The sequence below is a fragment of the Heloderma suspectum genome, chromosome 3 (genome assembly GCF_057233095.1).
Source record: "Heloderma suspectum isolate Gila_16-S chromosome 3, 16-S_ref, whole genome shotgun sequence".
Classification (NCBI taxonomy): domain Eukaryota; kingdom Metazoa; phylum Chordata; class Lepidosauria; order Squamata; family Helodermatidae; genus Heloderma; species Heloderma suspectum.
This window is the reverse complement of record NC_139460.1, coordinates 21,502,813-21,528,612: the sequence shown is the minus strand read 5'-3', so window position 1 is coordinate 21,528,612 and position 25,800 is coordinate 21,502,813. Positions and strand designations below refer to the sequence as shown.

The 25,800-nt window shown below is 46.2% G+C and overlaps 2 protein-coding genes across 2 annotated transcripts in view; both read right to left on the bottom strand.

The window, feature by feature from the left end:
* Positions 1-25,456, bottom strand: part of PIWIL4 (piwi like RNA-mediated gene silencing 4) — a 115,752-nt gene extending 90,296 nt beyond the window's left edge. Inside the window, exon 1 of the mRNA XM_084842623.1 lies at positions 25,353-25,456. Within this exon, the coding sequence (XP_084698749.1) occupies positions 25,353-25,381 (29 nt within the window). The 5' untranslated portion in view covers positions 25,382-25,456. The remainder of the gene's footprint in view (positions 1-25,352) is intronic.
* FUT4 (fucosyltransferase 4) lies at positions 15,417-18,860 on the bottom strand. Its single transcript, XM_084841905.1, has one exon. The coding sequence runs from the start codon at positions 18,858-18,860 to the stop codon at positions 17,475-17,477; it is 1,386 nt and encodes a 461-aa protein (XP_084698031.1). The 3' UTR covers positions 15,417-17,474.
* Positions 25,457-25,800: the final 344 nt, after the last annotated feature.

Below are 25,800 nucleotides of genomic sequence, written 5' to 3'. Positions count from 1 at the left end.
GGTGGTGAGGCTTTGTTTTATTATTTTTTATCCATCAGGGACTTCTGACTTCATATGAATGAATGAAGCCTATGTTTCCTCTATGCATTTGTCTGAAGATTGCAGAGACTGCTGGCTCCCACTTTGGATGTTTTGGATATTAAATGCACCAGAAAGCTGATGTTTTGAATACTTCTTGCAGCTGTTAGCATTGTTACTACCTTGGTTTTGCAGGCAAGTTTCCACAAACAAGTTTGAATTAATTAACTTATGAAAACAAATGCTGCCTGGCTGACAGAAACTTCTCAATTGCTACTTTTCAATTGTTCATAACTGATTGCAACTGACTGTAAATTGTAAACCACGAAAATGGCCCTCACAAGAAAGGGCTATCATGTCCTTGGTATTTCTCCCTCCATAGGGAATACCCTTTTAAATGAACGGAGAAGACAATCTAAAAGTACTCAGTTCTTCCCAACCAGTATCAAAACTGGAGCAAATATAAAGGAAAATATATGAGGCTGGGCAGCCATCTGTCAGGGATGCTCTGACTCGGATTCCTGCATTGAGTAGGGGGTTGGATTCGATGGTCTTGTAGGCCCCTTCCAACCCTACTATTCTATGATTCTATGATTCTATCCCTAAACAGAGTGAGCAAGTGGTATGTGTAAAAATGGTCTTTAAAGGTCTAGATCCAGCAGGCCTGCTGCACCTTCTAAACCTACAAATGGTGTGTTTAAACACACGAGGAGTTGAAAATGCAATTTGTTATGTGGAAAAAAAGAGAGGGTTTGCTGAAGGAAGGACCCAAGCTCACTGGTGGAACACATAGCTTTTACACAAAGGGTCCCAAGTTTGATCTCCAGGTAGGGCTGTGTATGATTCCTGTCTGAAACCCTGGAGAGGGGCAGGGAACCTCTTTCAGCCCAAAGGCCAAATTCCACTTCAGAGAAGCTTTTGGGGGCTGCATTCCAGTGGTGGGTGGGGCCAAAGGCAAGAGGGGCGAGGTCAAACCAAGCAGCCTATTTTAGCTTAAAGTTCTTAGTTACTGCCAGTAACTAAGTTTTAGGAGAGGCATTTCAACCTTTTAGAATGGGGAAAAACTGTACAAACATGGGGAAACGACAAAACAATTGGCGGTCAGGCCATTTGGTAAACCCCAGAGGGCTGGATTGCAGGGGAGGCTGGTGGCTCCAATTTCGGTGGGGCAGAGCTTCCATGTTGGGTTTTAGTTACAATCAACCAGAAGTCTAAAGGAGCTATCCAAGATGCTGGCCACGATCTAAAAAATGGGTCCAGCACCTTGGATAGCTCCTTTAGGCTTCCGGCTGTTTGTAACTAAAACCCAGAATGGAATCTCCGCCCCACCAAAATTGGAGCCACCAGCCTCCCCTGTTAGATTGGGACCCCTGGAGGGGTAGAGTTGGCTCACAGGCCTAAGGTTCCCTACCCCTGGTGCAGACAGTATTCAGCTAGATGGACCAATGGTCTGAGCTTATGGAAAGCAGCCTCCTTGTTTTCTATAGAATAAAAAATATCACTGGGAATACTTTGCTCACATAATCGGGATGTTGAGGTTTGTGGCTATCAAAAGGGGTGCATAAATCAATCCAGTCTGTTGGGAGTACATTTCAAGGGCTATATGGGAAGTCAGATAAGTCAGGGCTTATTCACACATGCGAGTCCATCACCTGCTTTCTCTGCTTTCGGTTGCTGTGCATTGGATGAGTGGCAGCTGAACGTGTGAACCAACAAGCATTGCGTCTGAGGCGATATGCAAGTTGTCTTAGTGGTATCGTTGTGAAGGCTCATTCACACATGCAGGTCATCACTTGAAGAGTGGTCATGAAATGATGGCACACATGTATCAACCAGGCCATAGCACAGCATTGTATACACCGCACAATAGGGGTGGGTGGAGCCTGAAACAGGCCCCATGTACGACTGTGTCTCACTGTGCCTCCACACAGTAGGGTGCTATCCTGCTCCTAATGATATCGCTAGCAAAACTTGTATTTGTTTTAACAGAGTTGGATTGTATCCATGGTGTCCAGAACCACCTCCTTTCTGAATTTCATAATCATAGAATTTTTAGTGCTGGAAAAGGTCTTGGAGGTCGTCTAGCTCAACCCCTTGCTGAAGGCAAGAATCTTACAACTACAGGATTCCTGACAGATGGCCGTCCAGCCTCTGCTTAAATACCTTCAGCAAAGGAGTGCCCAGGGTCGGCCCAAGACATTTTGCTGCCTGCCCCTCCTATTCCTTGTACAAGAGCTGACTGGACTGGCAGTTGAATCTTTCTTTCATGCTGGCAACAGGACAGCATCGTCTTGTAGTGCTGTGCTGAAAATTTTGATTCTTCCATTTTCAGCATTTCATGTGCGTTGTTGTTCAGTCGTTCAGTCGTGTCCGACTCTTCGTGACCCCATGGACCATAGCACGTCAGGCCTTCCTGTCCTGCGCTCTCTCCCGGAGTGTGCTCAAGTTCATATTCATTGCATCGGTGATGCTATCTAGCCATCTCATCCTCTGCCGTCCCCTTCTCCTGTTGCCTTCAGTCTTTCCCAGCATCAGGGTCTTTTCCAGAGAGTTTTCTCTTCGCATTAGGTGGCCAAAATATTTGAGCTTCAGCTTCAGTATCTGTCCTTCCAGTGAGCACTCAGGGTTGATTTCCTTTAGGATTGACTGATTTGACCTCCTTGCAGTCCAGGGGACTCGTAAGAGTCTTCTCCAGCACCACAGTTCGAAAGCATCTATTCTTCGGCGCTCAGCCTTCCTTATAGTCCAGCTCTCACAGCCATACATTACTACTGGGAAAACCATAGCTTTGATTAGACGGACCTTTGTCGGCAAGGTGATGTCTCTGCTTCTTACTATGCTGTCTAGGTTTGCCATAGCTTTCCTCCCCAGGAGCAAGCGTCTTTTAATTTCATGGCTACAGTCACCGTCTGCGGTGATCTTGGAGCCCAAGAAAGTAAAATCTGTCACTGCTTCCATTTCTTCCCCTTCTATATGCCAGGAAGTGATGGGGCCAGATGCCATGATCTTAGTTTTTTGAATGTTGAGTTTCAAACCAGCTTTTGCACTCTCCTCTTTCACCCTCAACAAGAGGCTCTTTAGATCCTCTTCGCTTTCTGCCATTAGGGTGGTATCGTCTGCATATTGGAGGTTGTTGATAATTCTCCCAGCAATCTTAATTCCGAGCTGTGATTCATCCAACCCGGCCTTTCTCATGATGTACTGCATATAATTTAAATAAGCAGGGTGACAATATGCAGCCTTGTCGTACTCCTTTCCCAATTTTGAACCAATCGGTTGTTCCATGTCTGGTTCTTACTGTTGCTTCTTGACCCTCGTACAGGTTTCTCAGGAGATAGGTAAGGTGGTCTGGTACTCCCATCACTTTAAGAATTTGCCACAGTTTGTTGTGATCCACACAATCAAAGGCTTTAGCGTAGTCAATGAAGCAGAAATAGACGTTTTTCTGGAATTCTCTTGCTTTCTCCATGATGCAGCGAATGTTGGCGATTTGATCTCTAGTTCCTTTGCCTCTTCGAAACCCAGCTTGTACTTCTGGTAGTTCTCGGTTCGCATACTGCTGAAGCCTAGCTTGTAGAATTTTAAGCATCACCTTGCTGGCATGTGAAATGAGCTCAATTGTGCGGTAGTTTGAACACACTTTGGCGTTGCCCTTCTTTGGAATTGGAATGTAAACTGATCTTTTCCAGTCTTGCGGCCATTGTTGAGTGTTCCAAATGTGTTGGCATATTGAGTGCAGCACTTTAACAGCATCACCTTTTAGGATTTTAAATAGCTCAGCTGGAATACTGTCATCTCCGCTAGCTTTGTTGTTACTAATGCTTCCTAAGGCCCACTTGACTTCACTCTCTAGGATGTCTGGCTCAAGTTCAGTGACCGCACTATCATGGCTATCAGGGACATTCAGATCTTTCCTGTATAGTTCTTCTGTGTATTCTTTCCACCTCTTCTTAATTTCATCTGCTTCTGTTAGGTCCCTGCCTTCTTTGTCCTTTATCATGCCCGTCTTTGCACAAAACGTTCCCTTGAGATCTCCAATTTTCTTGAAGAGTTCTCTAGTCTTTCCCATTCTGTTGTTTTCCTCGATTTCTTTGCATAGTTCATTTAAGAAGGCCTTCTTGTCTCTCCTTGCTATTCTCTGGAACTAGATATTCAGCTGGATATCTCTTCCCCTTTCTCCCTTGCTTTTTGCTTCTTTTCTTTCCTCAGCTACTTGTAAAGCCGCATCAGGAAGCCACTTAGCTTTCTTGCATTTCTTTTTCTTTGGGATGGATTGAGTTGCTGCCTCCTGAACAATGTTACGGACCTCCGTCCATAGTTCCTCAGGCACTCTGTCTATCAGGTCTAATCCCTGAAATCTATTCCTCACCTCCACTGTATGTTCATAAGGGATATGATTTAGGTCATACCTGAATGTTGTTGTTGTTGTTGTTCAGTCGTTCAGTCGTGTCCGACTCTTCGTGACCCCATGGACCATAGCACGCCAGGCCTTCCTGTCCTGCGCTCTCTCCCGGAGCATGCTCAAGTTCATATTCATTGCATCCGTGATGCTATCTAGCCATCTCATCCTCTGCCGTCCCCTTCTCCTTTTGCCTTCAGTCTTTCCCAGCATCAGGGTCTTTTCCAGGGAGTTTTCTCTTCGCATTAGGTGGCCAAAATATTGGAGCTTCAGCTTCATTATCTGTCCTTCCAATGAGCAGTCAGGGTTGATTTCCTTTAGGATGGACTGATTTGACCTCCTTGCAGTCCAGGGGACTCGTAAGAGTCTTCTCCAGCACCACAGTTCGAAAGCACATACCTGAATGGTTTAGTGGTTTTCCCTACGTTCTTCAATTTAAGCTGAAATTTTGCAACAAGAAGCTCATGATCTGAGCCACAGTCAGCTCCAGGTCTTGTTTTTACTGACTGTATGGCGTTTCTCCATCTTTGGCTGCAAAGGACATAATCAATCTGATTTCGATATTGACCATCTGGTGATGTCCATGTGTAGAGTCACCTCTTGTGCTGTTGGAAAAGAGTGTTTGCTATGATCAGCGTGTTCTCTTGGCAAAACTCTATTAGCTTTCATCCTGCTTCATTTTGTACACCAAGGCCATGCCTGCCTGTTATCCTGGTGATTTCTTGACTTCCTACTTTAGCATTCCAATCCCCTATGATGAAGAGGACATCTTTTTTTGGTGTTAGTTCTAGAAGGTGTTGTAGGTCTCCATAGAACCGATCAACCTCAGCTTCTTCGGCATCAGTGGTTGGGGCATAGTCTTGAACTACTGTGATGTTGAATGGTTTGCCTTGGATTCGTACTGAGATCATTCTATCCTTTTTAGGATTGTACCTCCAGTACTGCTTTTCCCACCCTTTTGTTGACTATGAGTGCTACTCCATTTCTTCTAAGGGATTCTTGCCCACAGTAGTAGATATGACGGTCACCTGAATTAAATTCGCCCATGCCTGTCCATTTAAGTTTGCTGATTCCCGAGATGTCGATGTTCAATCTTGCCATCTCATGTTTGACCACCTCCAGCTTACCTTGATTCATTGATCTTACATTCCAGGTTCCTAAACAATATTGTTCTTTACAGCATCGGATTTTCTTTTCACCACCAGACACATCCACAGCTGAGTGTCCTTTCGGCTTTAGCCTAGCCGCTTCACTCTTTCTGGCGCTACTTGGAAATACCCTCTGCTCTTCCCCAGTAGTATATTGGACACCTTCCAACCTGAGGGGCTCATCTTCCGGCATCATATCTTTTAGCCTTGTGATACGTTCCATGGGGTTTTCTTGGCAAGAATAGTGGAGTGGGTTGCCATTTCCTTCTCCAGTGGACCACATTTTGTCAGAACTCTCTGCCATGACCTGTCCGTCTTGGGTGGCCCTGCATGGCATAGCTTATGGCTTCACTGAGTTACGCAAGCCCCTTTGCCACAACAAGGCAGTGATCCATGAAGGGGTTTTCATGTGCGTGTGGGGGTGCATAACGGAAATTCTGGCGAAAGAGACTGGGGAGATGAGAACTTCGCGTAGCTTTCTCTTTGGGGAAGAGGACAGGAATTCCCTGTACCTCTTTAAATGTGGCTGAGGATCTTTTTTTTATTTTTTATCCTTTTACTTTAAAAGCACCCCCCCCCCTCGCACTTGCAGCTACCCAGGACTCTTTATAAAGAAGGTTCTCCATCCCAGCAGCAATTTCTGAACTTCCATGAGACCATGTTCTCTCTTATAGGCATTCAGGAGGGGTTCCCAGGCTGCAGAAGCTCTGCAAAGCAAGAGCAAAAGGGACTTTTAGAGCTTTACAAAAATTATTTTCTTCCTGGCTGCAACATAGAGCAAGCAAAAGTTTTTTCTGAAGCTTCAAAAGTCCCATTTGTTCTTGTTTGCGATAGCCTCAGACATTTTGCAAAGCTTCTGCAGCCCAGGAATTCTTCCTGAATGCCTATAGGAGAGGGCAAGGTCATGTGGTCTCATGGAATTTCCAGAAGTTGCTCTGTGCCAGATGATTGGGCAAACAACCCATAGTGCATGTCTTGTTTGCCCCCTTGTCCCCCTCAGGCATCCCAGGGGACCTGGCGGCAGACCTGTGTTATCTGCCACCAAGTCCCCCTTTCCAGCTCTGATCACAATCTTGATCATGATCAGAGCCCTTTAGAAAAAATGTCCTGGCCCCGTTTTTGTGCAAAAATGGGACCGGGAAATTTTTTCCACAAGAGCCCATGGCAGGGGGTTGGATTCCCCGCCAGCAGATTTTCAGGATGGGAGATTGGACCCCCCAGCCCCCACTGGTTATATGAGAGAATGTGTGAGTGTATCTAAGGGTGGCACTGCCCACTTGAACCCTGCCCACTTCTTGTGCCTCTCACCTCTGGCATGTGGCCTCCGGAAGGTTCACCAGAAGAGAAAGTGGCCCTTGGGCTGAAAAAAAGTCCCCCCACCCCTGCACTATATGGACAAAGCATTTACTTCCTTCAGCTCACCATTATGTAGACCGGATCCTGTTCGAAGCACCTGTGAGTAACACACTTAAAACATGCACACCTGGCAGGTTCCAAGGTTGAGGGCCAAGCTAGATGTAACAGCAGCAGAGCTGTCTGTCCGGGTCACTGTTCAATTCGTAGAAGGCAGAGGGATGGGGAAAGATTTTGCGAGCAGCATGAGCAGGTGGAAGCAGGGCCACTCAGCCTGGGGATGATGGGAGTTGTCATCAAACACATCTGGTGCACACCAGGTGGGGAAGGCCGCTATGAGTGGTTAAGAGAGAACAATCAAACAAAAATGGTAAGCCAAGTTCAAAGGTCAAGGTTGAACACAGCCTTGTTCTTGATAAGGCACAGGAAATCAAAGGTTTCTATCGCTGATGTTGACTGAAGACGTGGTTGAGTACCTCATGGTCATTACATACCTTAAGAAGTGTGGTTGCTGAGAAAATTATCATTGTTCATAATGGGAGACAAAAACTCTTAAGAACGTTTCTTCAGTAAAATAGTATTCAAGCTGCTGTGTTTGATACAGAAGGAAAAAAAAAGAGAAAAGTTCCCCTACCTGCTTGCTGTTCAGATCTGAAAGAAAACTTCCAAGCCTATCACAAAAGTTTAAGAATCACAAACATTCAAGAAAAATGCGGAGGGACCATCTTTATTTGCTTCATTTCACTTCTTTTATTGTCATCTTATCAGAAATATGACTGCAAGTATAAAAGTATTTTCTTTTTGTAATAGGGAGCAAAATACCTGCAAGTATAAAATTCCCTGAGTTACCTGCATCACAAATGCATTAAAATATGGTACTGTACATGTTTCTGTCTCAGTATTTCAGTTATTTGAATCAACCATTCGCCTTGCTTCATTTTTGTTTCATTTTCTTTTCTTTTTAGAATATCCTCCCACAGCTTAAGACACACACATCAGAATTAATGACAACACTTCCTAACACAATGATGTAATTTTACAAGCAATTCTGAACAGAAAGCAATGAGGTTTGGGGGCATGTTTGATGTATTACACAGCAGAATGTGACACTTCCAGTTATAACTGTTGTAGCACCTCCCAAAGTTGCATTAAATGTAGGCCAACCTGCAAGGGAAATCTGTGCATATAAGGAGGCTTTCAGGTACATATTACTTGCAGGATCAGAAACCACAGGTGTCAATTTGATGTGCATCCCAAAGTGGGTGCCATCTACTGCTTTCACTCGGATGCACATTGGAATGCACATCCCCACCCACCAACTGGTCATGAGTAAATAGTACCTTTTTAAAGCAAGACTAGAATTGAATATGGATGACAGGATTTGAATATAAGTGTGTTTATGTATGGGCCCTGAAATCTTTGGTTTCTCAACTACAATTAAATCTGCTGGTATAAATGTGATGGTTAAAATTGTAAGAACGCAGAAATGAGATACATAGCAATATCATTTTGCTAAAATAAATGGCCAGGTTTGCAAAGTCAACAGGAAGCTCTCTTTACAAATAACTATAGCAAGGAATGACTGAGGAAAAAGTATTAGAAATAACAGTTAACCAATGAAAGTCTCCTCTCCCCACCATACAGCCCTTTGAAGCTGGACCGCTGAATGAAGACAACGAGCCAATCTCAAATACCATCTACTCAACCAAAAGGCAGCCTAGAAATATTTTAATAAATAAGTAAATTCACAGCTGATGCAAGATGAGAGTATTATGTACTCAGGTTTTCCATACCAGAGTATAAAATGTCACGGGAGAAGCAAGTTACTTTCGGGAGAAGGTACTTTCTCTCATTCTGTATCCTGTGGTTTTGTTCTATATGAATTGCTATATGAATGGGAGGCTCTGCTGAGAATACAGACATCGGCCAGTGTCCATAGAATTGCTTTAGGGCATGCCCAGTGGAATTTTCCTATTTTAAAAACTTTTTTTTCACTTTGAACAGCAGAGCCCTAGATCCATGCCAAGTGCTTTTGAAACTCCTCTCAGTTTCAAACAAGTTTAATAATGTGGCACAGATGTTCAAGAAGCCTCCTTTGGAAGCACTAAATCAAGAAATTTGTTGGGATTCAGTCCATGGGAAATTATCAGTCATTTCATGAGTCAACTCATTGGCCTGATATCAGCTGCTGGGGTATATTTTAAGCTTATTGTTGATGCAATCATTCCCTCTATTTCTGATGTCACAGGTGAGTGCTGGTGCATATGTAGCCAAAATGGCACCATCTACACCCAAGGAGTAGGTATGAGCAGGTTCAGAAAAGCCCCAAAGTTTGCAGAAGTACAAACAAATCTTTAGGGCGGAAAAGCCCTAAAGGAAGGAAAAACCCCAATACAGTCCAATGAGGGCTGAGTGTTAGTGGGGGATCAGAAAACTGGGAGGAAGGAGGAATTGAATGCAGTATTGTAGAAGCAGGCATAGATGACTGACTAGAAAATATGAAGCTGCCTTATACTGAGCTCAGATCATTGGGCCCAGTGGCAGCTCCAGGTTTTGAGGCTCCTGGGGCAAGACACACTCAGTGGGCCCCTTCCTCACTCAGTAAGTCTACCTTCTTACCACCATTGTCACCAACTGCTATTGCTCCTCATCCTCTCTCTCATCATTGCGTGCTTGACAGGCAGAGAGTCAACGAGCAGGTGGGTAAGGGCATCTACTGCTCTTGCTTCTTAACACCTCTGTTGTTTGGGCCAGAGCAAAAGACAGGTGAACAAGCAGGTTGCAATGGTGAAGAGGAGCAGCAACTCCAAGGAACTCTTGTCGTTGGGCCCCTGCCAGCATGTGAGCCCTGGGCAGGTGCCCAACTATGCCTACCCCTGATTGGTCCATCTAGCCCAGTACTGTCAACACTGACTGGCAGCAGCTCTCCAAGGCTTCAGGCAGGATTTTTTCCCCTAGCCCTACCTGGAGATGCTGGGGATTGAACCTAAGACCTACAGCAGGCAAAGCACATGCTCTACCAATGAGCTATATCCCCTCGCCTGCGGGAAGCTCTCTGAAAAACTTTGTTAAAGGTCTCACTTGTTTACAAATATTTCAAATTACACCACCACCTTGACTGGGGCTTGGGGAAAAAAAAATTCAAATTCTTCACTGCCTGCATCAAATGCTTACGCATTAAGATCTGGACTGTTCTCTCCTTAATAGTTAAGGAGAGAGCTGGCCAAATCCCAATGCTTAAGCAGTTAATCATTTGGAAAATATGTCTGTAGGTGGTATAACTCCAACTACTGGTGCAGAATGGCATTCTTTGTCTTCAAAATGGTACACACTCACTCTCCTTCATGACTTTATTGTATTTCTGAGGCAAAGTGTACTGGCAGTTTTCAGCAGGGCTGCTTGGACCTTGAACAGTAGAGCTGGTCATCCACCTCACCTCCCTGGGAGCAAAGCCACAACTCAAAAGAAAACTTGGATTTGGCCCATGAATAATCTGCACAGATGATCAGTCTAAGTGTCCAACTAATTTAGCAAAAGGTATTGGCCATGTTCAGATCTCATGCTAAACCATAGTTTCAGCATGGCATGAATGAGCTTAGGTGAGCCTTGGGAACACCCCTACTCTTCCTTACATGCAGTTGGATTACCGGAAGCTTTGCCTTCTGTTTTTGCTTATCTGTGGCTTGTGTCGTCCAGACAAACTATGATGAATGTTTGAAGCAAACCATAGGTAACAAGCCAACTTCAAACCATGGGTTATGAAGCTGGCTTGTTTAAACAAACCATAGTTGGCATTAACCACAGTTTAGGGTTTGGACGAAATGCTAAACTGTGGTTAAGCAAAAGTGGAAGCAAAAAGCTTCTGAACCTCTCCACATGGCTGTGCTAGAGGAGAGGGGAGGAAGGAATGCATGAGCCCAAGGCTCTCCTAGGCCTGTTCATGTCACACTAAGCTGTGGTTTGTGCAGCCTTCCCTAACCTGGTGTCTTCCAGATGAGTTGGGCTACAACTCCCATAATCCCTCAGCCAGCACGTGTTGTACTCCAACACATCTGGAGGTCTCCAGGTTGGGGAAGGATGGTTTAGTGTGAAATCAGAAGACCCCCGTTGTTTTGTTTCTAAAGCTAAGGTCTAGTCTTTGTAAAAAACAAAACAAAACACTGGGCAGAATCCAATGGGGCACTTACGCCCCCACCAATTATCTTGCACCCCACCAATTCCCATCTGCAAGCGGCACCCACCACTTGTGGAACAAAATTCAGCACTTCTGGGGGCAACCAAAATGAGCGAAAACACTAGTTTCTGGAACAAGGCAGGTTGGCGGAGCTCACATAAGGAAGCTCCACCAACCTGTTCCAATGAAGAAACAAGCATTTCTGCTCATTTTGGGGCTCCTGGGAAACATTAAATCTCTTTTGCACAAGCTGAAAACAAAAAAGGACACATATAGGAAGTGGAAAGAAGGCCAAGCAACCAAGGAATTGCACAGGCAGGTAGCACAGAATTGCAGGGATGGCGTCAGGAAGGCTAAAGCTGAGAACGAGCTGAGGTTAGCGAGGGATGCTAAAAGCAACAAAAATACTTTCTTCAGCTACGTGCACAGTAAAAGACAGAGGAAAGAAATGGTTGTTAAGCTATTAAATAAGGATGGCAAAATGATAACAGATGACAAAGAAAAGGCAGAAGTGCTCAATTCCTACTTTGGCTCAGTCTTCTCCCAAAAGAGGGTCTATGACCCCCCCTGGCAAAGGCGAAGTACAGGCTGAAGGGGCAGGATTGCAGCTTGAGATCGATAGGCATATGGTCAAGGAACACCTAATTATTTTGAATGAGTTCAAATCTCCAGGGCCAGATGAACTGCATCCTAGAGTCATAAAGGAACTGTCTATTCTCTTTGAGAAATCATGGAGGATGGGTGAAGTGCCAGATAACTGGAGGAGGGCTAATGTTGTCCCTTTCTTCAAAAAGGGTAAAAAGGAGAAACCCAGGAACTACAGACCAGTCAGTCTGACATCAATCCCTGGGAAAATTCTGGAGCAGATGATAAAGCAATCCATCTGGAAGCACCTTCAAAACAATGCAGTGATTACTCGAAGCCAACATGGATTTGTCAAGGACAAATCCTGCCAGACTAATCTGATCTCATTTTTGGATCAAGTAACCTCCCTTGTGGACCGTGGGAATGCTGTAGACATAATATACCTCAACTTCAGCAAAGCTTTCGACAAAGTGCCCCATGATATCCTGATGAGCAAACTAGCTCAAAGTGGGCTAGATGAAACAATGATCCAGTGGATCCACCGTTGGCTACAGAATTGGACTCAAAGAGTGCTTATCAATGGGACCTTCTCAAACTGGGGAGAGGTAACGAGTGGGGTACCGCAGGGCTCAGTCCTGGGCTCTTTGCTCTTCAACATTTTTATTAATGACTTGGAGGAGGAGGAGGAGGAGGAACAGGGAATGCTGATAAAATCTGCAGATGACACAGAATTGGGCGGGATAGCTAATATTTTGGAAGACAGAAACAAAATTCAAAGTGATCTGGATAGACTAGAGTGCTGGGCAGAAAACAACAGAATGACATTTAATAGGGATAAATGCCAAGTTCTGCACCTAGGAAAAAGACACCAAATGCACAGTTATGGGCACAAGATGGGGGATACGTGGCTCAACAACACTACAAGCGATCAGGATCTTGGAATTGTTGTTGATCACAAGCTGAATACGAGCCAACAATGTGTTGTGGCTGCAAAAAAGGAAAATGCCATTTTGGGCTGCATTAATAGAAGCATAGCTTCCAATCCCGGGAAGTACTAGTTCCCCTCTACTCAGCACTGGTTAGGCCTCATCTGGAGTACTGTGTCCAGTTCTGGGCACCACACTTTAAGAAGGATGCAGACAAACCGGAGAGGGTTCAGAGGAGGACAACAAAGATGATCAGGGGACTGGAAACAAAACCCTATGAAGAGAGACTGAAAGAACTGGGCATGTTTAGCCTTGAGAAGAGAAGACTGAGGGGAGATATGATAGCACTCTTCAAGTACTTGAAAGGTTGTCACAGAGAGGAAGGCCAGGACCTCTTCTCGATCATCCCAGAGTGCAGAACACGGAATAATGGGCTCAAGTTACAGGAAGCCCGATTCCAGCTGAACATCAGGAAAAACATCCTGACTGTTAGAGCAATACGACAATGGAACCAATGACCTAGGGAAGTGGTAGGCTCTCCCACAGTGGAGGCATTCAAGAAAAGGATGGGCAGCCACCTGTCAGGGATGCTCTGACTTGGATTCCTGCATTGAGCAGGGGGTTGGACTCGACGGTCTTATAGGCCCTTTCCAACCAATCATATTCTATGATTCTAAGCGGTGAATCCCGCTTGCGCAATGGAATCAGTGGGGTGCATGAGAATTGATAGGGCCATAAGCGCCACATTGGATTCTGCCCATTATTTCCATTATTTTAAAGAGAAAGAAAAGATTCTGAAACTACACATTTGCAGACATAAAATAAAGTGCCCCATCCAGTCAAAGTTAATCCCTTTTAAGTCCCAGTGATTTCAGCGGAAGAGCTCAAGTACATGCTTAATGTCCCCACTGAAACTAATGGGGCTTAAAAGTGTTTGCTTGCAGTTGGATTGTGCCCAAAGTGATGAAATAATAAAGCATTATCCTCTCTCCACAGAATTCTTTTCTGACCCAATACGATTAAAATATACCCTGGATCTGATATTCAGCAATATTCAATTCCTGTATCCTAATGAACAAATTGCAAAACAGCTGTCAAAACTGATATGGGTACCATATAAACCTTCTGATATGAGTAACATAAAATGCATAAAGCAGATTAGGATTAATAAAACGGGTCTGTATTACTGCAGTCATACCACAAGAGTGTGGATTGGAGCGTCCAATGCAGAATCCAGCAGCCAGAGAAAAATCTCAGGCTTCTGAGCTGATTTACATTGTATTTGTTTGAAGCAAGTTAGTAGCCGTCATGGTTGTAAGAACCAGAGTGAAAACACACTGGCAGTTTCTACTAAAACAGATCTGTCATCTAACTTAACACTCTTTTCCCTTTCGAAGCCCACACAATAAACCAGATTTGAAGCTAGGCAAATTTTGGAATGAATGCAAATTGACTATGTAAACTTGCCTGATTTGCACAATGCCATCCAATCACAGTCTCTTAATCCAGAGTCTCTTGATTAATCACTGCACCATGATTCATACCACTAACACAATAAATAAATAAATTATAGCAGCATCCTATACATGTCTATTTAGATGTAGTTCCCATTGAATTCAGTGAGACTTACTCCAGTGTAAGCATGCATGGGATTGCAGCCTTCATCCTTCATAAATAAGTCTGATGCAGTAAGAGATCACATCTAATTTTTTCCCCCATGATGACATAGGAAAGTTGTGCAAACAGCGGTAAACATATGCGAACTCCCAGCTAAAGCTCTGAACATATGTTTGCTTCATTTTTTCCTGCCTTGGCTCTTCACTCTTCTCCCTGGGCACAAGTACAGTTATTTTTAGTGAAATAAACCCTTTATACTTTCCAGAGCTGTTTGTTATCACAGCATCTGCACTTTCCCCCCCACAATTATTGTCTGCCAGGATTTATCTCAAGATTCATAAATATGGACTGTACTGAGGCACTTTCAGTTTAAATTATTTCTATGAGGGCATGTATGTGAGATTTGGCTTTGGCATTACATCTGCGAGAGTTAAACGCACAGGGGCCCAGGGGGGAAGACATGTGAACACAGATCTTGTGTGCACGCAGGAATCTGTGATAATCACAGCAGCTCAAATATCCGCCCATGCATGGAAAACACGCAGGAAGCTTCATTATATTGAGTTAGAAGATTGGTCAGTCTTGATCAGTCTTCCCCAACCTGGTGCCTTCCAGGTATGTTGGGACTACAACTCCCATGCCTGCTGGGGCTGATGGGAATTGTAGATTGGCACACATGGAGGGCATCTGGTTGGAAAAGACTGATCTAGCTCATTATTGTCAGCACTCATAGAATCATAGAGTTGGAAGGGAGAGATCATCTAGTCCAATCCCCTGCTCAGTGCAGGCCCTGCAGCGCAGGATGCAGCTACAGCATCACTGACAAATGGCCATCCAACCTCTTCTTAAACACCTCCAGTGAAGGAGAACCCACCACCTCCCAAGGCGATCTGTTCTACTGCAGAACAGTCCTCACTGATAGGAAGATTCTCCTAATGTTTAGCCAAAATCTGCTTCCCTGCACTTCTAACCATCATTTCTACTCCTGCCCTCTGGAGCAACAGTGAACAACTCTGCTCCATTTTCTGCATGACGGCCTTTCAGGTATTTGAAGACTGCTATCATGTCTCCCTTTAATCTTCTCTTCTCCAGGCTAAACATACAAAATCTTTCAACCAGTCCTGGCAGCAGGTCTCTAGGGTCTCAAACAAGGATTTTTCCCATCATTTGCATCTTGATCTTTTTTTTTTGAAACTGGGCATACCTGGGATTGAACCTGGGATGTTCTGCATGCAAAGCACATGTTTTACTACTAAGCTACGGTCTTCTCCCTCTCTCTATATGCAGGACATTGTCTAATCTTGTTGGACCTTGCCACTGTCTTGTGTGAATTAAGGGTGATGACAAACATAATAAATGAAGAGCAGTGGGGCTAATTTGAAAACATCCTCACTGCAATCAGCACAATGCAACGACATTTAAAAGAGAGAAGGATGAACATATAAACATGCGTCTGCCACTTAATATTTTAAGTGTCTGAAGTGGGGTAGGCAACCTGGTGCCCTCCAAATGTTTGAGACCACAGTTCCCATAAGCCACAGCCAGCATGGCCAATGGTCAGGGATTACTGGACTTGTAGTCCAAAAGGTCTGGAGGATATTAGGGTTGCCTACCCTGGATTCACTGGCAAGTTGATCACACAGATCTAAAATACAGGAGGGGTAACTTCTCTTTAACTATTATGTCTGTGTTCCCCCTAAGAGTGTGACTGGAAAAGACACGCACACATCCCTACACCATGCATACTGTATGGGAAACTCAGTAGTGGTGGTAGAGAAGCTTCCCCACTCTTGCTGAACTTCTCACAAAGGAAGCTCTGGGAAGCTTCTAAGCAAGCTCAGAGTTCCTAGGTACACTATATGAAAATGATCTGTTTAGATATGCTTTTAGATACAACGGAGACAAGCAATCCAAAGAGCTAACATTAGTTATAGCGACACATCTGTAGTTTCTTGGCATGGCACATCCAATCTGTGTAGCAGCTATGAATTCCACAGCAGAAAGCCAGGATCATTTATAATTGGTAGAACATCAGCTCTGAAGCAGCACTGGGTTTATCAGTGTGCAACGACGGAATTTTATGTAGTTGGGACATATAATGCTCCCTCTCAATACTTTATCAAGGTGAGTCATAGCTCAATGGTAGAGAACATGCTTTGTATGAAAAAGGTCCAAGGTTCAATCCCTGACAATTCCAGGTAGGGTGGGCTAATGGCTGGGTAGAGTTGTGCCAGAATGGGCAATGCTGGTGTAGACAAGAGGTGGGCAGAAAGTAGGTCTTCAAATGTTTTGGACTTCAATTCCCAGCATTCCTGAACATTGGCCATGCTCACAGGGGCTTCGGGGAGTTGAAGTCCCAAACATCTGGAGATCTACCTACTGCCCGCCCCTGTTAGGCAATACTGAGTTAGATGGACCAATGGCATCTCAGTATAAAGCAGGTTCCTACAAGTCCACACATTTTAATATCATGAAACAGGTAACCTGTAAAATGACCGTACTGGGCCCAGTTTATGCAATTATACACATGTGGCGCTGATGCAGTGAAGAGACTGGGTGCTGACATTTCCAGGCGATTTTGCTGTGATGACTGGTCTTGTGAAACCATCTGTTTCCATGTCTCACCATGACAAAGAAAAGCTTCAAAATGTGGGTAACGTCACAATCTCAAACTGGCCATAATAGTCAACTTGTGTTAAGTCACAAGTTAAGATCACCACCTCAACCACCCTCTGCAAAATAACAGCTGAGTTACACGTTAAAGCAAAACTATTTGGTGGAATGCTTCTGAGACTCTTATATATCATACTTTCTGTGCATGGGAGGGACCACATTTTTAATGCTACCCACATTAAAAAAAAATCCCTACATAGGAAAACCAGTACATCAGTGAGAAGAGCTATAGCCTTCCCTAACGCACTAGCTTTCTAGATGCAGGAAAAAAATGGAAGTGTTCATATGCAATTTCCCCATCTGACATAGAACCCTACAAGGAGTCTCCTATGTGTGCTCGGCAATCATGCAAATCTACCCTAAGAGCCAAGAGGCACTGAAAGTTAAAAAGCCACGATGACTCACCACATGGTGACTGAAGCAAGCAATCCTTGTGAATTTGCCTTCAGATTAAAAAAACAAACCCTGAGACTTTACTTTATTCTTGTGCACTGGGTGCAAGAATAGGTCAACCCCAGTCTTCAGTATGCCTCATACTCCCCTCAATTTTTTTTTTTTTAAAGAGGTTCTTGCATGATAATCTAGCCAACCCCACGCGGTGAACTCTCAAACCAGTTGGCTAGATTCTGGATGGTCTTGCGTTGCTTTCCTGCAGTCCTGACCACATCGCAAACCCTGCAGCAATGTTCGTCCCAGAAGGACGTCACCTGGACGTCGTACCGCTTCCTCCAGGCAAAATACCTCCGGTAGCTGCTCTTGTTCTTATCGAGGAATTTCAGGTACAAGGCCAGCTGCCTGGGGCTGGAGAAGTCATCTATATGAATGAAGGAATCCGAGGGCACAAAAAGCTCGTAGTTGGGCCTGGGGGGCCCCAACACGATGGGCACGGCCGAGGCCTTGAAGGCATTCCTCCAGAGCTTCTCGGTGATGTAGTCCGGATGCTGGGAGTTTTCGAAGGCCAAGTAGAACTTGTACTCTGAGACGGTCTTGACAATGCTGTCATCTTTCAGCTCCAGGCCCTGTGCCCCGTACACGTCGATGGGGAGGTAGTCTCTCAGCTGGCGGTAGTAGCGCACCCGGGCATGTTCCTCGTTCCAGTTGCTGATGACCCAGGCCACCAGCTTGGTCTTCCTGGGCAAGGCCAGGCGGGGCCCCGGGGCCCGGCGGGGCCGGAGGTAGCCGTAGGGCACGAAGACGTCCGAGTCCACCCGGTAGGACATGGTCCAGTTGAAGAGGCCGGCCAGGTCACGGAGGCCCTGGGTGTGGGAGGGCGACTCGAAGTTCATCCACACCCAGCGCTGCGCAGGGGGCCTGAGCTGGGGCAGCTGCCCAGGCCCCTGCAGGACGAGGTCCCTGTGGTGGAACAGGACGGCGTGCGCCTCCCGCTGGCGCGCGCGGTCGGTGGTGAGCCGGCAGGCGCTGACGTTGAAGCGGCGCAGGCAGTCGCCCAAGCGCCGGCTGCGCCCGAAGGGCTCCCACCACAGCAGCACGGTCACGGGCGGGCCGTCGTCGCCGCCCTCGGGCCTCCCCGCGGGCGCCGGCGCCTGCAGGCTGCTGGCGGCGTACAAGGCCAGCGCGGTGCAGCAGGTCAGGCCGGCCGCCAGCAGCTGCCGCCGCCGCCTGGCCAAGCTCGGGCAGCGGCGGCGCCGGAGGAAGCCCCAGCGCGCGCGGCGGCGCGCTCGCCGCTGCCACAAGCCCGGCGCGGCGGCTGCCATGGCGGGCGCGCCTTCGGCCTCGTCCGGGCACCGGCGCCGCCGGCCTCCGCGAGCAGCAGGCGCAGGGGCAGCCCAGGCGCAGGCGGCCGCCGGCGGCGCCCGAGGGGCCGAATGAGGGGCCGGGAGTGAGGCATCCTCGCGCCGCTGCTGGTGCTGCTGTTGCCACCGCCTCCGCCCAGCGCCTGGCCCCTCCTGCGGCGGGCCCCGGTCCTGCCTGCCGAGCTGCCCGGAGGCGCAGCCCCGCCCGGCCATGCTCCCGCGGGGCTCTTCACACCCGGTCCCGCCTTGCCTGGCGGCGGCGCAGCCTCTCCCCTCCCCGGCATCATCGGGGCCAGCTTCACCCCGGGGATCCCCCTTCTTGGAGCGCCGCCGGACGCGATGCGGCCGTTCTTCTTATTAAGCTTCTTTGGCTTTCAACAGCCGCCGCCGGGCAGATCGGCGGCGATTCGTCCGGTGCAGCCTGGAACTAGATGGGGGAGGTTAGGGCTTCGTCGGCTGGATTTCTGCCCGCCGTGCCAGCATTGGAAAGGCAGGCGGTGGTTCTTATCAGCCTCTGCCCCTGCAATCGAGCATAGCGTCAGGCTCCAGTGGTGCAGCTCGCGCCCCCCCCCCCCCATTACTGCCCCGAGGGTGGCAGGTGATGAGAGCGCCTTGGCAGCAGAAGCAAACTCCATTTCATTTCTGTAGTTCTGGTGGTGCTGTGATGTGAGTTTACAGTGCTAAACTGCGGGTGTTTAGAGTATTCCTTTTACCAGGGTCAGCAAATGGTTTTGTAGAAGCAGTTGTAAAAGCACAGCACGGGCTGTGGCGGGAGGGGGAATGTTAGCTATGTGTTTCGGTAATACACACGGCCATCTTAAGAGGGTACCCATAAGACCATTTAGTCCAGGGTCTAAAATTATCAGCCGTGTTGCCTCTGCCATTCGGGTCTGCTCAGAGAAACAGTGATAAAAGGGCACAGTGTTATGAGTGTTGAGATGGGGGGGGGGATCCTACAATTCCCAGCATTCAACAATGCTGGGCGTTGTAGGGCTTTTTTCTGTCTAAACATGCATAGGATTGCACCCTAAAGTTTTTAGTATGAAAGGTGGCTGAGCTGGAGGTTTGTGTCTACAACCAGGAAAGCCAAGACTTGCAGAGTCATGGCAAGCGGCCAGTCACTCAAAATCAAATGAATAAGACTCAAGTTGTGATTACTAAGCAAGGAAAGAAATGAGCTCTGTGCACGCTCAAGGGCATTGCATTGTATATGGATGAGGTGGATCCTGGGGTGGGGTGGAAAGATAGCCCTGGCACTAAAAACGGGGGCCAGAGCTGACCTGAGTCTTGCCTGTCTCCTTCCCTCAAAATCAAGGCACCAGTTACTTCCACACCCTCAGCAAAGGATTAGCCACATGCTGTCTCCAGGGCATCAGCTGTTCTATCACTAACTAAGCTCCTTTGCACATGGGGAAATAATCCTTTCCTTGACATGTATGTATGTATGTATGTATGTATTTATTTATTTATTTAAAACCTTTGTATCCTGCCCTATATCATTAGGATCTCAGGGCAGCATACAGATAAAATCAATTTAAACAGTGAAAAACAATAAATAATTTAAATAGCTAAAAACATATTAAATCATTAAGCTAGCTAATACCAATTTAAAATCTAAAACAATAACACAGTTAAAACAGTGTGCAAACTCAGGGGATCCAATTAGCCCTCAAAGGCTTTGGTAAAGAGGCATGTTTTAACTTGGCGCCGAAATGAAACCAGTGTCTGTGCCAATTGGGCCTCCAAGGGGAGGGCATTCCACAACTGGGGTGCCACAGTAGAAAAAGCCCTCTCCCTGCACATAACTTTCTTAGTTCCTTTCCCTCTTCTTTAGAGTTTGAATTCCAGGGGGTAACATTCTCCAGGAACACTCCCTTGCTCCCCACAACGTAAGGCATAGGACAACCATCCCCATCATAGCCACTTCTCATGAGGTTAGCCAATACTAGCCCCTACACCAGGCTTGGGGTCCCAATTGGGCCCACCTGGGGCCCCCAGATGGCTATAGCCCTTTCCCCTGGCCCCACACCCTTTCCCCCAACTACTGATGATTTGGAAAGGTTGAAAAGCCTCTCATGGCCCAGTTATTAGCAGTAAGAACTTTTAGCAAAAATAGGCTGGTATTTTGGGAGGGGGCTTTTGCCTTTGGCCTTGCGCACCACTCGAATGTCTCTCCCCCCCTTCCCCGAAATGGAATGTGGCCCTCAGGCTGAAAAAGGTTCGATACCCCTGCCCTATACCTTCCCCTGTAGCAGGAGTAGGCAACTTGTGGCCCTCCAGATGTTTTGGCCTTCCAAGCCCCATCAGCCCGCATCAGCACAGCCAATGGTGAAGGTTCAAGGGAGTTGTTGACCAAAAGGAGGGCCCCAGGTTGCCCACTCCTGCCCTATAGGGAAAGTGGTGCAGCTCAGTGCTACAGCACATGCTTTGAGAGCCGCAAGTCCCAGGTTCAACCTCTGACATCTCCAGGTAGGGCTAGAAAAAGCCCTGCCTGAAAGCCTGAAGAGCCAGTGCCAGTCTGTGTGAACAGTACTGAGCCAGATGACCAACAGTCTAACATGGTGTAAGGCAGCTTCCTGTGTTTCACTGAGTCCAAAACTCACAACCCTTCCAAAAGCAGGTATTTGCCAGCCACCTGCAAGGGCCTACTAACAAATCCCTACAGGTGAGGGTCCAGTGCTCAGTCTCCAGCAGCTCTAGTTAAAAGAACCTCAGGCAGCAGGGCTGTTAAAGACAGTGCTGGGCTACATGGACACAAGGAGCTGCCTGTTGGGACAGTAGCAGCTTGTGCTTATTGGGACTAGTGGGGTGGAGGGCAGGGCAGATAGTCAATATTCTGCTGAGAAGGTTGGGGGGGGGATTTCTGTGCCACAAGTAGGTGGGGGAGAGGCAGAGGGTGGCTGCCCCATTCGCCCCAAATATCCAGCCGCCTCTGTTTTGGGAGGAGCCGAGCTCGGTGGTCGAGCACCTGCTTTGCACACAGAAGGTCCCAGGTTCAGTCCTTGGCATGGCCAGTTAAAAAGACCAGGTAGCAGGTGATGGGGAATGCTCCCCAGAGTAGTCTGCACTGGACTAGATGGACCTACTGTGAGGCAGCGTCCAAAGGGCTAATACCAAGGAGGTCACCACAATGGTCAGATCTCCTCTGTGCATCCCAGCTCCAGTTAGCACAATGTCCTTCTAGCCATCACAATACAAGGCAAGTCTCGCCACCTGCATCCCAAATCAGGGCATCAGCCAATTAGTCATGCCACCCACCCTCAACCAGAGCATAAAAATATTCTGTGTGCAGATCTTTCTATCACGGTGATCACAGGTCCCCATTCACTTTTCAGAAAATCAGTTCAGCTTTTGGTTGAAGCTTTATGCTATTGCCATAAAAAGGTATACGCAGTGTTGCCAAGAAAAATGGAAAGTGTAGACCTATAATGTGTAGACCAACCTAGAGGCCCCCAGATGTGTTGGACTACAACCCCCATTATGCTGACTGGGGATTATGGGAATTGCAGTCCAACTCATCTGGGGGGCTCTAGGTTGAGGAAGCCTGGTATAGACCCCCCCTCTCCCCCCCGCCCATCAAATTCAAAGTGGTTTACAAATAAAAGATAAACAATGCCATGTTTTTTTTTAATCCATCAAAACATACATGGTTATATTACAGATGTTAACGTATACTGCTCAGCAACAGGCATTCAGTTATAATCCATTTAAATTTAAAATGCAGCAGAGCAATAAAAACTGATTAAAAGACACTATACCAGCTAACTCATTAAAAGAACATAATTCCTCAATTCAGCGTAGTATGTGGGAGGAATATCAAAAGCCAATTGGAACAGGATATCTTGGCAAAGAGAAGTGCTAGGCCAGTTCCATGAACAAGGAAATACTGGGTTCAAATTTTAACTCTGCCATGAACTTAACCAAGGAGGCCATAGGGAAGGTACTTATTCTTTCACCCTCAGTCTCTCCATCTGCCATGGGGAGAGGGAGATACTAATACTGATATACTTTACAGGGTTGTTGTAAAAATTACTGAGATAAAATGCTTTTAACACTGAAGCATGATTATTTATCACTAGTGAACGGATCTGACTTTGCACGGGTTGGAACAGCTCTTAGTTTAATACAGTGAAGCCTTCAAGCAAAGTTACACAGCTCTCAGAATTGGACACATTGTGTCTGCCCCATCTGAGTAAAGGCACTGGCACCCCTATAGTCCCTGAAGAAGGGGTCTGTCCACTCCTCTGAGCGGGGGAGGGGCTGCCCCACACCAGGGGGAAGGGGCTGTCATAGAACTCTGTCCCTCAGCCTGCTAATCTCCCTTGGCTTAAAACCATATTGACTGCAGAGCTATGCACTGGTTAAGGACGTCTGCAACTTCTTAAATCTCTTCCTTACCTTTATTAAGCTTCCTAACATCTCTAAGGTTCCCTTGCCCAGCTCTTTTCTCTGCCTCTCTGGTATATATTACCTTGCTTTGAAACATGCCTGGGCTCTTTATGTCTTCCAGGATGTAATGAGGTTTGAGTTGACGGAAGTGGTACTTAAAGGGTTGCGGGGGCGGGGGAGCAACGTTGTTCCTTTCAGTCCAGCTATAACAGCCTTGATGACTTCCTTAAAATGCATAGGTAAAAGGCTTGGGTGCCTCTACAGGTCAGGCAAACTTTTCTTCCCAAACATCTGACATGTGTCTCTCGCAAATGTTTATCATAGAATCAGAGTTGGAAGGGGCCATTTGGGAATCCAGTTTAAAGCACCCCTGACAGGTGGCTTGTCCAGTCTCCACTGGAATACTTCCAGCAAAGGAGAGCTCCATAGGCAATTAGTTCCATTGTCTGATTTCACTGACTGTTAGGAAGTTTTTCCTGATGTTCAACAGAAATCTGCCTTTCTGTAGCTTAAGTGTGTTGTTTCATGTCTTCCAGTCTTGGACAATAGAGAACAGGTTCCAATCCTCTTTTGTGTGACAACCATTTAGGTACTTGAAAAGTGCTATTATATCTCCCCCCGCAGTCTTCTTTTCACAAGGCTAAACATACCCAGTTCCTTCAATCTTTCATCATAGGACTCAAGTTTCTAGTCCCCTGATCATGTTTGTTGCCCTTCTCTAAACTTGTTTAAATTTGTCTGAATTGTTCTTAAAGTGTGGTGTCCACAACTGGACACAGTAGTTGAGGTGAGGTCTCAAATATGGAGTATAGAGGAAATAGTGTGGAGTATAGAGGAAATATGATTTCCCGTGACCTAGAAGTTTTACTTCTGATGTTGCAACCTAAAATTGCATTTGCTTTTTTTTTGCAGCCACATCACACTGCTGACACGTATTCAGCTTGTGATTGACTACAACTCCGAGATCCTTTTCAAACGTACTGTTGACAAGCCAGGTATCCCCATCTTATACCTGTCAATTTGATTTCTCTTTCCTAAATGAAAAACTTTGCACTTGTCTCTGTTAAATTCCATTCTGTTATTTTCTTCCCAGTTTTCTAACCTACGAAGATAATTTTGACTTTTGTTTCTGTCTTCTGAGGTATTTAGTATCCTACCCAATTTCGTGTCATTTGCAAATCTGATAAGCATTTCCCCACCTCTTCCTCGTAGCCCTTAATAAAAAATGTTGACGAGTTCAGGGCCCAGGACTGAGCCTTGCAGCACCCCACAATACCCCCCCACCCCGTTTGATGAAGAACCATTGATGAACACATTTTGAGTATGGTTCTCCAGCCAGCTGTGGATCCACCTGGTAGGAGTGCCATCCAACTCACACAACTAGCTTGCTAATCAGGATATCATGGGGAACTTTGTCAAATGCCTTGCTGAGGTCAAGATATATTAAGTCCACAGCATTTCCACAATCTACCTAGGAAGTTACCTGATGAAAAAACGAAATAAGATTAGTCTGACAGGACTTGTTCTTGACAAATTCAAGCTGGCTCTGAGTGATCACTGCATTAGTGTCAAGGAGCGTACAGATCGAGTGCTTTATAATCTGCTCCAGAAACTTCCCAAGTGTTGAGGTCAGACTGGCTGGTCTATAATTTCTTGGATCTTTTGCAGTTTTTGAACACTGGGACGAATTTGCCCTCCTCCAGTCCTCTGGTACTTCACATATTCTCCAGGATCTCTCAAAGATATTAGACAGAGGTTCCAAGTGTCCATCTGCTAGCTTTTATGTAGCAGTGTATCCCATCTTATCCCTCTGGTGCCAGTGTGGTATAGTTGTTAGAATGTCAGAGTAGGATGAGGGAGACCCAAGTTGAAATCCCTGCTCAGCCACAAAGCTCACTAAGTGACCTTGGGCCCCTCCTCATGCTCTCACAGTTGAACCCACCTTGGAGGGTTGTGGTGAGAATAAAATGCCGGGGAGAACCATGTATGCCACTTTGTTCTCCTTAGAGGAAAGGCAGGATATAATTGTAACAAATAAAAATGTGGTGCGTGTGTGCGTATATGCACACACACACACACACCCATTCCACCTTTCTTATAACCAAAAGCGGCTAATAATATTTCATTAAAACAATATCACAGTAAGCAAGCAAGCATTACAAAATACCAAAACGGAGGGGGGCATGAATCCAAAGCACCAAAAAAACCTCAGCAAGCTCAATAAAAATTCATAGCAGAAATCTGGAATCACACAGAAAGCAGAAGGCAGACCTAGCATAAAAATTCAAGGTTCAAATTGGTCCAAGTGCTACTCACAAGAGATTTAGCCTGGTGTCTGAACCCATCTAATGTCTGGGCTTGACAACTGGCCTCCTTCCAGCATTTTGAACTGCCTTCATAATGGGAACTTGAGAACTGCCTTGCTAGATCAGACCAAGGCTCTATTTAGCCCAGTATCCTGTTTTCACTTCAGCAGCCAGCCAGAAGCTCCCAAACAGAATCTGAAGCCAACCTTCTTGTTTGTCCCTAGCTTCTGGTATTTAGCAGTATAAAGTGCCTTTGTATGAGGGCCCCATTTGGTTTTAAAACAAACCTTCCTCCTTTAAAAAGTAAATAACCATCTAAGCTTCGCCTTTATGCATGCTTTGAGTCTTTCTCCCTTTTTTTCTTTTACACACATAAACCCCTTTTTGTGAAGACCCACTGCTTGCTCGGACCTGGGAAATGGGGTCAAATGCTCACTTGGATTAAGCAGTTGTTGCGA